Source organism: Vitis riparia, chromosome 15 (genome assembly GCF_004353265.1).
Source record: "Vitis riparia cultivar Riparia Gloire de Montpellier isolate 1030 chromosome 15, EGFV_Vit.rip_1.0, whole genome shotgun sequence".
In the NCBI taxonomy this organism is placed as follows: domain Eukaryota; kingdom Viridiplantae; phylum Streptophyta; class Magnoliopsida; order Vitales; family Vitaceae; genus Vitis; species Vitis riparia.
In genome coordinates this window covers 9,422-22,524 of record NC_048445.1, presented here as the reverse complement: position 1 = coordinate 22,524, position 13,103 = coordinate 9,422, and the positions used below count along the sequence as shown (strand labels likewise).

Sequence of the window (13,103 nt, the reverse complement as noted above, 5' to 3'; positions counted from 1 at the left end):
GGCACACTATGAACTTACATGGAATGAAAATTGTAATAGTGAGCTTTTTTGTTTTTTTGGTACCCATGTGAACGGAAATGTAAGTTACTTTTTTGTAGAAGGTGATAGGATAAGCACATAGATGAATATTGTAATAATGATCCCCTTTTTTTGCATACCCATAGAAATGGAGATATTTGTTACTTTTATACATATATGTTATGATGAGTTATGTATAAAGTATGAATGAAAATTACATGTTTATTCTCAAACTATGGACTCAACTATTCTCACGTTTATTGATAAGGAACTTGACAATAGTTAAGTTCAGGTTTTATCTGAAGACTGTAGACTTAACTACCTTCAAGTTTGTACATAAAACAACTTGACAATGGTTAAGTTCAGGTTTTGTCTAAAGACCGTTGACTTAATTGCCTTCAAGTTGGTACATAAAACAACTTGACAATAGTTAAGTTCAGGTTTTGTCTAAAGACTGTGGACTTAACTACCTTCAAGTTTATACATAAAACAACTTTACAATAGTTAAGTTCAGGTTTTGTTTAAAGACCGTGAACTTAACTACCTTCAAGTTTGTACATAAAACAACTTGACAATAGTTAAGTTCAGGTTTTTTCTGAAGACTGTGGACTCAACTACCTTCAAGTTTGTTCATAAAATAACTTGACAATAGTTAAGTTCAAGTTAAAATGGCAACTGTAGACACAACTTCCTATGAGTCTATAGAAGATCAACTTGATACCTGTTAAGTCCAGATTAAATATGTTATTCTGGAATAGATTTCGACTTAATATCTGTCAAGTTTGTTCACAGTTAACTTGATAGTAGTTAAGTTCAGGTGTTCTATTAAGACTGTGGACTTAACTACCTTCAAGTTTGTACACATAACAACTTGACAACATTCAAGTTTAGATTAAAAGGCCAATTGTATACATAACTATTGAACAACATTCATCAAAATATCCAAGTAGATATATCAACCTGTCCAACTACATTTATCAAAATGTCTAACTACATATATGAAGCTATCCAATTACATATAACAAACCATCCAACTACATTATCAAAATGTGAAATATCAACATGAATTCATTACATAGGCAAGTATTTCATATAAAATAACTCTACTGCAATCTTTTCCCGAAACCAGTCCATTCGAGCACTTGTTAATGACTTCAATGGATGGTTGTGCATTAAGTATTCAACATATTTGATAACAAACATGCCACAATCACCACTACATGGTACACAGATAATCAATGTTAGGGATATTATTAAGGATTAAGTGTATAAGTTATGAAAGTAAATTTAAGATCACTTACTCATTTTCCTATTGAGGAATATCTTATAACCGTTCAATTTCCCATTCCTGGTAGTTAACTTTTGTGTCACCATGAAACCCATAATATGCTATTGCATTCAATATATGCGGCAACAATTTGGCTAATGGTTTAATGGCAACTTGCAATCTTGCATTATTATTGATGCCCATCAATAAGTCATATACATATATAATCCTTCGATGAAGGTGGACAACTCCTAATACCCATTTTGAAATTGCAACATATTGACAATGAACTTGATAGCAGTTAAGTTCAATTTTTTCTTAACATATATATTTAAATCAAAATTCTAAATATTTGGATAAAATAATTTCAAAAAAATTATATTCAAATACGTTATAAATTCATAACAAATAACTTCATTACACAAAATTTCAAAACCTTTTGATGGTAAACTTGATAGTAGTTAAGTTTAGTTTTTTCTAATCATTCAAATATTGCTTTAAACCTTGGACTATAACCTCACTGAGAAAATTTTCAACAATTACATTATCAATTCATGAAAAATAAATTCATAAAAAAAGGATAATCGATTAAAAATGATAAAATTAAAAAAAATTAAAAATCAAAATTTCAAGTAGAAAATTAATGATTACTGAATCAGTTGATTTCTTCTCATTTTTTGATGACGATGACGAGGTTTCAAAACCTGGCTTTCTTTCACTTCTCTTTTTTCCCAAAATTTTATACCTCTTCTGTTTCGTATTTTTCATCACCAAATTTTTTTCTTCCTCCATTTTCATGAACTGAATCAACACACAATATCAGAAAGATGAAAAATAGGGTTTGATTGAAAAAAAAAAAAAGAATCAAAATAAGACACTTAGGGTTTTTTCTCATTTCATGGATGAAGATTCATATGTACAGTTCGAAAAACTAAAATCAAATAATGAAATAGTGAAACTTACTTTCTGTTTTTACTTTGTGTTGTGTTGCCTTTTTGTTCTCTTGCAATAAACGGAAAAATCCTTCGTGATTTGTTTCTCGCAGGTTAACAGATGGAATAAATGGGTCTACAGGGTGAGGAAGAGACACAACACAAGGGAAAATTGGAGTTGGAGGGAAAATGGGCTGAAAAGATAGCTGAGGGGGTATTTTTGTCCGAATTGGGTCATTTTTGAGACTTAAATAAGTGAGGGGTTAGTTCTGCAATATTGAGGGATTTTTGTCCCTTTTAATCGGTTATCCCTAAAAAAACCCAACACCCACCTTTTTTTTTCCTTCCGAAAGCAGCCATAGGAAGCTTCCACTCTCGAGTTTTTGCCCTAATCTCCCACCTTCTTTCACAGCTCTATTTCTTATATTCTCCGTGCATCCGTTATCATCCACAATTTCAACGGTACTATTCATCACATTTTCTCTATAATTCACTGTATAATCACCTGATTTTCCGTTTACTTAACATCTTCGTATCAACTATCAAATTTCTGTTTTTATAATTCAATAAGTTTCTGGATTACGAGGTTTGATTTTTAAATTTGAAATCATGGGGATCTTTTTAATCTAGTTTGTTGTTTAATCTTCTGATTTTTTTCTGGGGTTCATTTTGTAGTTCATTTATTTATTTTCCGACTGAGATTATGTTTTCATGATTATCTAAATTGTTGTGTTATATTGTTGGATTTCGAATTATAGGGAATTTTTTGGGGTGGATGATTGATTATTGTCCTGCCATTTCAGTGCTTGAACCACCAGAGCTGTGTCGATTTTTCATCAGAGCGTCATGATTTTGAGTTCATGAATTTATCCCAAATTTTCACGGGAAGAAATGAACCTGAACGGATTTTGACAATACATGAATTATTCAGGAATATCTCAAATATTATTATTTTTTAATTATTTGGGAACTTTGAATCATTTTGAATGCTTATATCAGAGTTGTGGCTGATTTGATGTTTGGGCTGCTTGGATTGTAATTTTTAGCTATGAATCATGTGCGCATTAGATTGTTTGACATATAATTCATCTTTTTCATTTAATAATGCAGTTTAAAACATAAATTTTATTTATTTATTTATTTAATTTTATTTAATTTTATTATTATTATTTTTTTCTGTTTGAGAAGGTCAGGATAACCTGAATTGCGATAGGGTGGAGTTGAACCTGATGAATGAATGGATAGGAAACAGCATATTGCGATATTTACTACTGCAAGTCTTCCATGGATGACTGGAACCGCTGTGAACCCTCTCTTCCGTGTGGCCTATCTTACAAAGGGCAGGGAGTTCAAGGTTACCTTGGTGATTCCCTGGCTGTCCCTGAAAGATCAAGAATTAGTATATCCCAACAAGATTACATTCAAGTCACCTTCAGAGCAGGAGGCATATGTCCGTCAGTGGCTCGGGGAGAGGACTGGGTTTGTATGTGATTTCAGTATAAAATTTTATCCTGGAAAGGTAAACACTGATGCAATTATCTTTCTTGGAACTTTAATTAAGCGTGAATATGGTTTCTTTTGGACACCATGGTGGTCAGCTTCTGAAAGTTCATGTATTGGTTAAAAACATATTTTAAACGATGAAAAGTTGTAGTACAGCTTTGAAATAGATAGATAATTGATATATTTCGGTTTAATCTGGTTTTGGGAACTGAATATATGTATGATCTGGTACCTAACGGGTTTTATGGTTAGGCATGCATTTTGTGTGATATATTTTTTCTTGCTTTTGTATCTACTGTGAATCGTAGTTCACAAGAGTTTATATTAGAAACCTTTAAATTTTTCCTTTCCATTTTCTTTTTGTTTATTTTGTTTGATTTAACTGTAGTGTTATTTCCTAGCTTTTTTTCCTTTTATTTTATGAAGAAAATTAATGCCATTGAATTGACAATCCTCAAAGATTTGGGCCTGAAACTATATAACCTGGTGTTGTAGTCATCTTGGTCAAAGACATGATTGTGTTAGTGACTCTTTGCTTTCTTTCTATTCGTGTGTTTGTATGATACTAACTCCTGGTATCACTTGAACTGCAGTTTTCCAGAGATAAAAGGAGCATTCTTGTGGTTGGGGATATTACAGAAATCATCCCTGATGAAGAGGCTGATATTGCAGTCCTCGAGGAGCCTGAGCATCTTACATGGTATCATCATGGAAAGAGATGGAAAACTAAATTCCATTTGGTTCTAGGAATTGTTCATACCAATTATTTGGAATATGTTAGAAGAGAAAAGAATGGACGGTTGCAGGCATTTCTTCTGAAATACATAAATAATTGGGTTGTTGATATCTATTGCCACAAGGTATGTTTCTTTTAGAATTGTTAGTTTTCATGAAAAATCTGCACTTTCTACTGACAAAGAGGTTAAAATTATTTTAGTTTCTGTAATTTAATTTGAGTTAGCATTTGTAGCTCTTCTTTTCAACATTTAGGTTAACAATACACTTGCAATTTTATTACTTTAACATGGTGATTTCCCCCTCCCTCTTTTCTCTGGTAGATTGTGATTTATTTTTGTTTACATATTGTGCATATTCTTTGTTTATTAATTTATTAATATACATCAGTATAGGGGATTTAGAGCTTAACGAAGAATAACTTTGTGAAGGTGGGGTTTCTTCTCACAATGAAAATTCCATAGGATGGATGATAGTGCAGCCATGCTTTTATGAGATCTATCTATGGTGAAAAAGAGTTTTAATAAACAATCCAAATTGGTGGATTTTTAATTATAATACTGTTTGTGTTTCATGGTGGGGTACATTGGATGAGTAAGGTGCAAATTAGATTATACATCTTTTGAAGACCATTTTGTTGGCTGCATACCACATTAGGAATATCATCCATGAAGGCATCTATTAAAATTTAAAAACTTATATGGATATGTTTGAGTTGCTCTTTATAATGAGAAAGCTCTTTCTTATTCCCTCGTTAAACTCTTTATGGTTGGCCCTTGCAACAAATTAGCTCATAATGTTTCGGTCCAAATTATCTTTGTCCCCCTGTATATATTGATGTGATAGAATCAATAGTTCATGTGGGAGCTAGGTAGAATGAACTTCAATTAGGGTGGTTCAAATGGTTGAACCAAATATGGAAATCCTAAAGCACCTTTCACATTCTTATTTTGGCAGCTTTCCAATTTTTTTTTTATTTTTTATTTTTTATTTTTATTTTTAACTTCTGATCCCAATTAAGGACTTTCCAGCTAGTTTATACTTGTATTCAAATGGCAGGTGATTAGATTATCTGCTGCCACCCAGGACCTTCCGAGATCCATCATCTGCAATGTTCATGGAGTCAATCCCAAGTTCCTTGAAATTGGCAAAAGAAAGAATGAGCATCAACAAAATGGTGATCGGGCCTTCACTAAAGGCGCCTACTATATTGGGAAAATGGTGTGGAGCAAAGGCTACAAGGAGCTACTCAAACTTCTTCATGATAACCAAAAGGAACTAACTGGACTTGAGGTTGATTTATATGGCAATGGGGAGGATTCAGATCAAGTTCAGGAAGCTGCCAAAAAATTGGAACTAGACGTCAGAGTTTACCCTGGGCATGATCATGCTGATCCATTATTTCACGAGTAAGCTCCCTATGATTTATTGACATCCAGACATCAATTTAATCATTAGTTTTTTCTCTGATGGAAATGAAGAAAGTGAAGTTGCATTTGCCTTGTAATGCAATGCATCGAGCAGAAGTTGAGGGTGCTGATAACCTCAGTTGTTGCATATTGCGCACTTTTGACTAACACTATGGCTCCCGGGACACCTAAGCTTGGGTCTATTTGGACTCTTGTTCATTTTATTTTTCTAACACCCAAAAGAATGCAAACATGTGGAAATATTATGTGTTTCAACCACACAAGTGTTTGTACTGAATTGATCCTGGCAGAAAATGTTGTGCCAGTATGAATTCAGCCGTGTTGAATTGCATCTTCTGACTAATGATAGCCAGGACGATTCATAGTGACCCATTCAGGGTACATATTCTCTGGAACTACTGTTTTTTGTTTCTCAATGTTTTCCATTTTTGCAGTTATTAACAACATTGCATACGACATTGCTATGTACTCTATAACAGAAAAACTCCTGTATTCCCTTTCCTCTTCTAATTATTCTTATTATTTAAAATAATAATAAAAGAATCCTGAAAATAGACTGAAGGATTATAGCGAATTTATTATAAGTGACAATACAATTTTTGAGGAATTGAAGTTGACAGGAAACATATTTCTTTCATTCTCTGCAATGTACCTGTTAGTCCTCTATCAAGGGAATCAGTTAAATAGGATCTCGTAGTTGACTAGAGAATTGGAAATCAATCTGCAGTGTAGCCTGTAGAACAATTTTTCGTTCGAAACACACCAACGGGTCTAAATTTTTTCAGAGATGATCAACAGAGTTGGGGTTTGTATATGACATGTTTTCTTTTTGTTCCTCTTCCAGTTACAAGGTGTTCCTAAATCCAAGCACAACAGATGTCCTCTGCACAACTACAGCAGAAGCTTTGGCAATGGGTAAAATTGTGGTTTGTGCCAATCACCCCTCAAATGACTTCTTCAAGCAGTTCCCTAATTGCCGGACTTACCAAGACAGCAGTGGGTTTGTGAAAGAGACACTGAAAGCTCTAAGTGAAGAACCTGCCCAGCTAACTGATGCACAGATGCATGAGCTGTCATGGGATGCTGCTACAGAAAGGTTTCTACAGGCTGCTGGGTTGGACCATGTAGTTGAAAGGAAACCAACAGACACTCCTCCAAAGAAATTCATGTCCATGACAATGAACTTGCGGAAGAATATGGATGATGCATCAGCATATGTGCATTATGTGGCCTCTGGAATTGAAGCCTCGAGAAGGGTGTTTGGCGCCATTCCAGGGAGCTTGCAACCAGATGAAGAGCAGCGTCAAGAGCTTGGGTGGGCATTTCCTACTGGGGGCCAGGGATAAAAAGATATCTGATGGCTACTCCTTTGGTCGTAAATGCTTGGATTCCTCTGACTTATTTTGATGATTTAGTATGTAAAAATGTTACTACACATTCTTTTTCTTCATTTCCATATTATAAAGGGAGAATTATCTTTAGGGGTAGATGGACCCCCAAATTAACAAAAGGTCCATATAACTCTTCAAATTGAGTTGAAGGATATGAAATAGTAACGGAGAAATATACCCTTTAAGAACACATATATAATATTTTATAAAATTAAATTAAATAATTTTTTTTCAATAATTTTTTTTTAAAAATACTAAATTAAATAAAAGTAGTTTTCAAAAATATTAAATTAAATATTTTTTTTCAAAAATATTAAATTAAATATTTTTTAAATATTAAATTAAATAAATTTATTTTTTTAAAAATATTAAATTAAATAAATTTATTTTTAAAAAATATTAAATTAAATAAATTTATTTTTTAAAAAAATTTAAATTAAATAAAAGTATTTTAAAAAATATTAAATTATATAAAAGTATTTATTAAAAATATTAAATTAAATAAAAAATATTAAATTAAATAAAAGTATTTTTCAAAAATATTAATTTTTTTCTCAAAATCAACAAAGAGCATTTTTGGAAATACTGAAGGATGATATCTTTCAACTCAATTTCCATACTTTCATTGGGTCTTGGGCTCAATTTGAAAAGTTACATAGACCTTTTGTTAATTTGGGGGTCCATCTACCCCCAAAACATAATTCTCCCTATTATAAATTGGAAAAAATGTATATGAAAAATATATGGTTAGGAAAATAAATTATCTGAAACCCTGGTGCAAACACACCTTGTATTTCATGAGTTTGTTTGGCATGACAATAACTTCTAATTTATTTTACTTTTTGAAAATAGTATGAAAAAGTTTTTTATAATAGATTTAAGGCCCTTCTTTTTTGTATAAAATTTAAATAAACTTGAATAGGGTTAAATGCTATTAATGTTTAGATTGTTTGTTTTTGTTTAAGCTTAAATATTATTAAGTATTAAGTTGCTTGTTTTTTTATTAATATCTAAATATTACTAAGTTCTAGGTTATTTATTCTTATTTATGGAATTGGTGATTGTAATGAAATTATGTTTTGGATTTCTTTGAAATTGATGATAGGAAATTAATACTATTAAGTAAGGTTGTTTCTTTTGGTTTTATCATTGAAGTTGAATTTTGAAATTTTGTAGTAAATTAATTTGAAATTTAATTTAGTTGCAAATCATAAGAATTATGAAGAAAAAAAAAATGAAGTTTGTATTAGAATATTGGGTTCGATTTTTAAATTTTGTGAATTTAATCTAAATTAATTTCTTATCAAAATTAAGTGACTTTTATATTGTTGGTTTCATTTTAGAGTAGTAATTTATATATAAAAAAAATGGATCTAAATTTTCTTAAGAAATAAAAGAAAAGGCAGACCAAAAAAAATCTATTTTAATCATATTCACCATTTTATAGGTAAGTTATGTGGATGAATAATTAATTTATAAATAGTATGAGAGCAAGAGAAAATTTAGAAATCAATTTTTATTTTTTAATTTTAGAGGGTATTTGATAAAACTTATTATTTAATGATTTAAATTAATTTGAATTGCTTTTAAATTATTGACTTAAAAATTATTACTTATTTTTCACTTTACGCATTAAGGTTAATTAGTAAAGTTAAGTTAAAATTTATTTTAAATAATTAAGTAGACATATTTACCCTTGTTAATTTTAAGTAATGGATTTATTTATAAAAAAAATTCATATTTAAAGTATTGTAGAAACATAAGATAATTATAAAAATATTTACTATAAAATATGTGTTGTGAATGTAAAGTTATAATTGTAAAATATATTTTCACTAAATATAGGTATATGAGGTAAAAGAGTTTATAAATTGAGAATAAGTTAAATATTTTCACTTAACAGTTAAAAATTATTTTTTACTTTTAAGTTGTGATATAATATATTAAGTTATTTTACCAAATATATCTAATGCACTCAATGATTTAAATTAATTTATTAAGTGGTTATTTGATAAACTAACTTAATAACTTAAAGTGACTTAATAGTTTAATTTAAGTCATAAAGTAAATTAAGTATGTTTGGTAAAATGACTTATTCTCAAATAATTAACTTATTCTCAAATAATTAACTTATTCTCAAATCCACATATTCATTTTACCTTTTTATCTTCATTTGTTCTAATTACCTTCACGATCTCTATTCTTATTCCATGACTCCTATTGTCACCTGACCTCATTTCTCATAATTTTAATTTATGAGAATAAATATGTCAATTTGATAATTTAAAATAAATTTTAAGTTAATTTTATCAAACAATTTTAATATTTAAAGTAAGAATTAAGTAATAAATTTTAAATAGATGACTTAAGTATAATTTAACTTAAAATCAATTTAAGTTATTAAGTAGCAAGTATTAAGTTTTACCAAACACCCTATAAGTTTTATTAAATTGATTTACTAAATACCAATTTAGTTTCATTTGATATATTGGAATTTAAATGAAATAAAGTCAATCTACATTTAGCTTTTAAAAATGTTCATTTTCATTGAAAAAGATGAAGTTAAGAAAATAATCTTCAAATTAATAAATTGTAGTTTTTTCATTCATACTTTCATTCCTTCATGTACAGAGAATATATAGAGGGTAATCACCATTCTAAGAATAGGAAATAATGATACAAGGAAAGAATGATATAAGGAAATAACAACTAATATCCTAATATCTCAACTTTCCTAATATCTCAATATTCATAATATCTCAATATTCCTAGTATCTCAATATTCGTAATATATCAATATTCATAATATCTCAACTTTCCTAATATCTAAACATTCCTAATATCTCAACACTAAATGATATAAGGAAATAATGATATAAGGAAAGCATTCCTAATATCTCAACACTCCCCCTCAAGTTGGTGCATAGATGTCACACATGCCCAACTTGTCTAAAAATTTTGAGAACACTTGATTTGAGACAGCTTTGGTAAGGATATCGGCCAATTGATCTTCTGATCGAATCTTAGGCAATTCCACAATTTTATCATCCAACTTTTCCTTAATGAAGAATCTATCCACCTCGACATGCTTTGTACGATTATGTTGTACTGGATTATGAGCAAATATCACATGCGGCTTTATTGTCACAAAACAATCGGACTGGTTGCCTAGATAGGTAACCTAAATCCTGTAAGAGGAGTCTTAGCCATAATACCTCACAAAGTCCTAGAGCCATACCTCTAAATTCCGCTTCTGCACTTGAACGAGCGACGACATTCTGTTTCTTACTTTTCCATGTCACAAGATTACCACCTACAAAGGTAAAGTAACCAGATGTAGATCGCCTATCATCCACTGCACCGGCCCAATCAGCATCAGTATATACTTCTATACTCTGATGATCAACATTTTTAGCGAACAAAATTCCCTTCTCAGGAGCATTCTTCAAATACCTCAAAATACGCATGACTGCATTCATATGTTGTTCTCCAGGATTATGCATGTATTGACTCACTACACTCAATACATAAGCAAGATCTGGTCTTGTATGAGCTAAGTACATTAATCTCCCCACAAGTCTCTGGTATCTTCCCTTATCGGTTGATACTTGATTAGGCTCAACACACAATTTCAAACCTTCTTCTATTGGTGTATTAACAGGTTGACATCCCGACATTCCAGTCTCCTATAAAAGATCTAAGGCATACTTTCTTTGAGACAAAAAAATTCCTTCACTTGATCGAGAAACTTCAATCCCAAGAAAGTATTTCAGAGGACCTAGATATTTCATTTCAAATTCTCTAGATAGATAATTTTGTAGAGCTTTTCTTTCTTCAGGATCATTTCCTGTTATTACCATGTCATCTACATATACGATGAGTGCCGTAGTCTTACCATGTTGCTTTTTTAGGAACAAAGTGTGATCTGAATTACTTTGACGATAACCAAAAGCTCTCATTGACTTTGTGAACCTTCCAAACCAAGCTCTCGGGGATTGCTTCAACCCATACAATGACTTCTTCAATTTGCACACCTTCTGACATTGCTTTTCTGACACCATGCATCTTGGTGGAAGATCCATATATACTTCTTCAGATAACTCGCCATGCAAAAAGACATTTTTCACATCAAATTGTTGTAATGGCCAATTTAGGTTTGCAGCTAAAGACAGTAATACTCGAATTGTTGTAATGGCCAATTTAGGTGCAAATGTCTCTGTGTAGTCAATTCCATAAGTTTGAGTGTACCATTTTGCTACCAGTCTTGCTTTAAATCGTTCAATACTACCATCTGCCTTGTACTTCACAGTATAGATCCAACGACACCCAACTGGCTTCTTTCCTGGTGGACATTCTACGAGTTCCCATGTTTCATTCTTCTGCAATGATTTCATCTCTTCATTCATGGCTGCTTTCCACCTTGGATCAGCTAAGGCTTCCTGCACACTGTTAGGAATAGCTACAGTAGATAATTGATTTACAAATGACTTATTTGATTCAGACAAACGATGGGTAGACACATAGTTGCTCATGAGATATTTGACTTTAATAGACAATTCAGGTTCATATGTGGGTTTAGGAATACCTCTATTATGACGATGTGGTAACCGTTTCATGAATGGATCAGGTTCCAGATTAAGAACACCCTCAACAGACGACGATTGGTTTGGTATTTCAGTGAAGACATCTTCGGACTCAAATTGTTGACCACTCATATCCAACTCACCCACTTCCTGGTTCATTAGTTCAGATTGTCCAGATTCATCTTCCTCAGAGATATGATAATCATAATCGAGAGTCTGAATTTCCTTATGGTACTCCCCCTGAAGTTCAGACTCAGATGAAAAATACATTGAATCTTCATGAAACACCACATCCATTGTAATATACATTTGTCGAGTTGGAGGATGGTAACATCAATATCCCTTTTTGTGCAATGCATATCCAACAAACACACATTGCAATGCATGGGAAGTTAACTTGGTGCGTTGGTACTTGTGTAGATGCACAAATGCCACGCAACCAAAAACACAAAGAGGTAGATTTGGGACGGTTGGGGCAACTACGACATTAGTAAGAGTTTGGAGAGGTGTTTGAAAGTTAATTGAGCTAGAAGGTACCCGATTGATCAAGTATGCGGCAGATGTGATTGCTTCTCCCCAATAAGATATCGGTGTTTTTGCTGCTATCAAGGAAGCACGAACAACCTCTAACAAGTGTCGATTTTTTTCGTTCAGCGACTCCATTTTGCTGGGGTGTATTGGAACAAGTAGTCTGATGAATGATGTCATGTCCTTCCAAATACTTTTGAAGATCAGAACTTTGATATTCTCCACCATTATCACTACACAGAACCCGAACCTTTGCATTGTACTGAGTTTCAATCATTTTATGAAAATTTTGAAACAACAAGTTCACTTCATCTTTGGTCTTCATCAAGCATAACCATGTCATTCTGGTACAATCATCAATAAAAGTAACAAACCAACGTGAGCCACTTAAAGTTGGGACTTTGGACGGGCCCCAAACATCAGAATGTATAACCATAAAAGGAAACAGACTTTTATTCAAAATTAACGGAAACGAAGCACGATGGCTTTTAGCCAATTCACAAATATCACAACGGAAACCAGAAATATCACTCTTTGCAAACAAACTAGGAAACAATTTTTTTAAATAACCAAAGGAAGCATGTCCCAAACGTCGATGCCACAACCAAATTCAGACTTTTTCTTCTCCCCCTCAGATCCATCTGTCATCAAGGCTTGTTGCAACTTATTTGAATCCTTTGACTGCAAGTCCAAGTAATAGAGTTTTCCCCGTTTAA

At 31.8% G+C, this 13,103-nt stretch overlaps 1 protein-coding gene across 4 annotated transcripts; it reads left to right on the top strand.

Annotated features, from left to right (window-relative positions):
* Window positions 1–2,534: 2,534 nt before the first annotated feature.
* On the top strand, window positions 2,535–7,401 carry LOC117932370 (digalactosyldiacylglycerol synthase 2, chloroplastic). Of its 4 annotated transcripts, none has more exons than XM_034853607.1 (6): window positions 2,535–2,679; window positions 3,021–3,274; window positions 3,406–3,736; window positions 4,314–4,580; window positions 5,515–5,864; window positions 6,730–7,401. In XM_034853607.1, the coding sequence occupies exons 3-6, from the start codon at window positions 3,455–3,457 to the stop codon at window positions 7,229–7,231; spliced, it is 1,401 nt and encodes a 466-aa protein (XP_034709498.1). In that variant the 5' UTR covers window positions 2,535–2,679; window positions 3,021–3,274; window positions 3,406–3,454; the 3' UTR covers window positions 7,232–7,401. The 4 variants fall into 4 exon arrangements, with proteins under 4 accessions (XP_034709498.1, XP_034709499.1, XP_034709500.1 ...); XM_034853608.1 differs by having other exon boundaries at window positions 2,976–3,274; XM_034853609.1 differs by lacking the exon at window positions 3,021–3,274 and having other exon boundaries at window positions 3,411–3,736.
* The last annotated feature ends 5,702 nt before the right edge of the window (window positions 7,402–13,103 follow it).

Excerpts from the sequence above, each read along its gene's own strand:
- LOC117932370 (XM_034853609.1), top strand. The coding sequence starts at position 3,455 with ATGGATAGGAAACAGCATATTGCGATATTTACTACTGCAAGTCTTCCA. Across the intron at positions 4,581-5,514 it reads TTGATATCTATTGCCACAAG|GTGATTAGATTATCTGCTGC; the intron begins GTATGTTTCTTT and ends TTCAAATGGCAG. Across the intron at positions 5,865-6,729 it reads GCTGATCCATTATTTCACGA|TTACAAGGTGTTCCTAAATC; the intron begins GTAAGCTCCCTA and ends TTCCTCTTCCAG.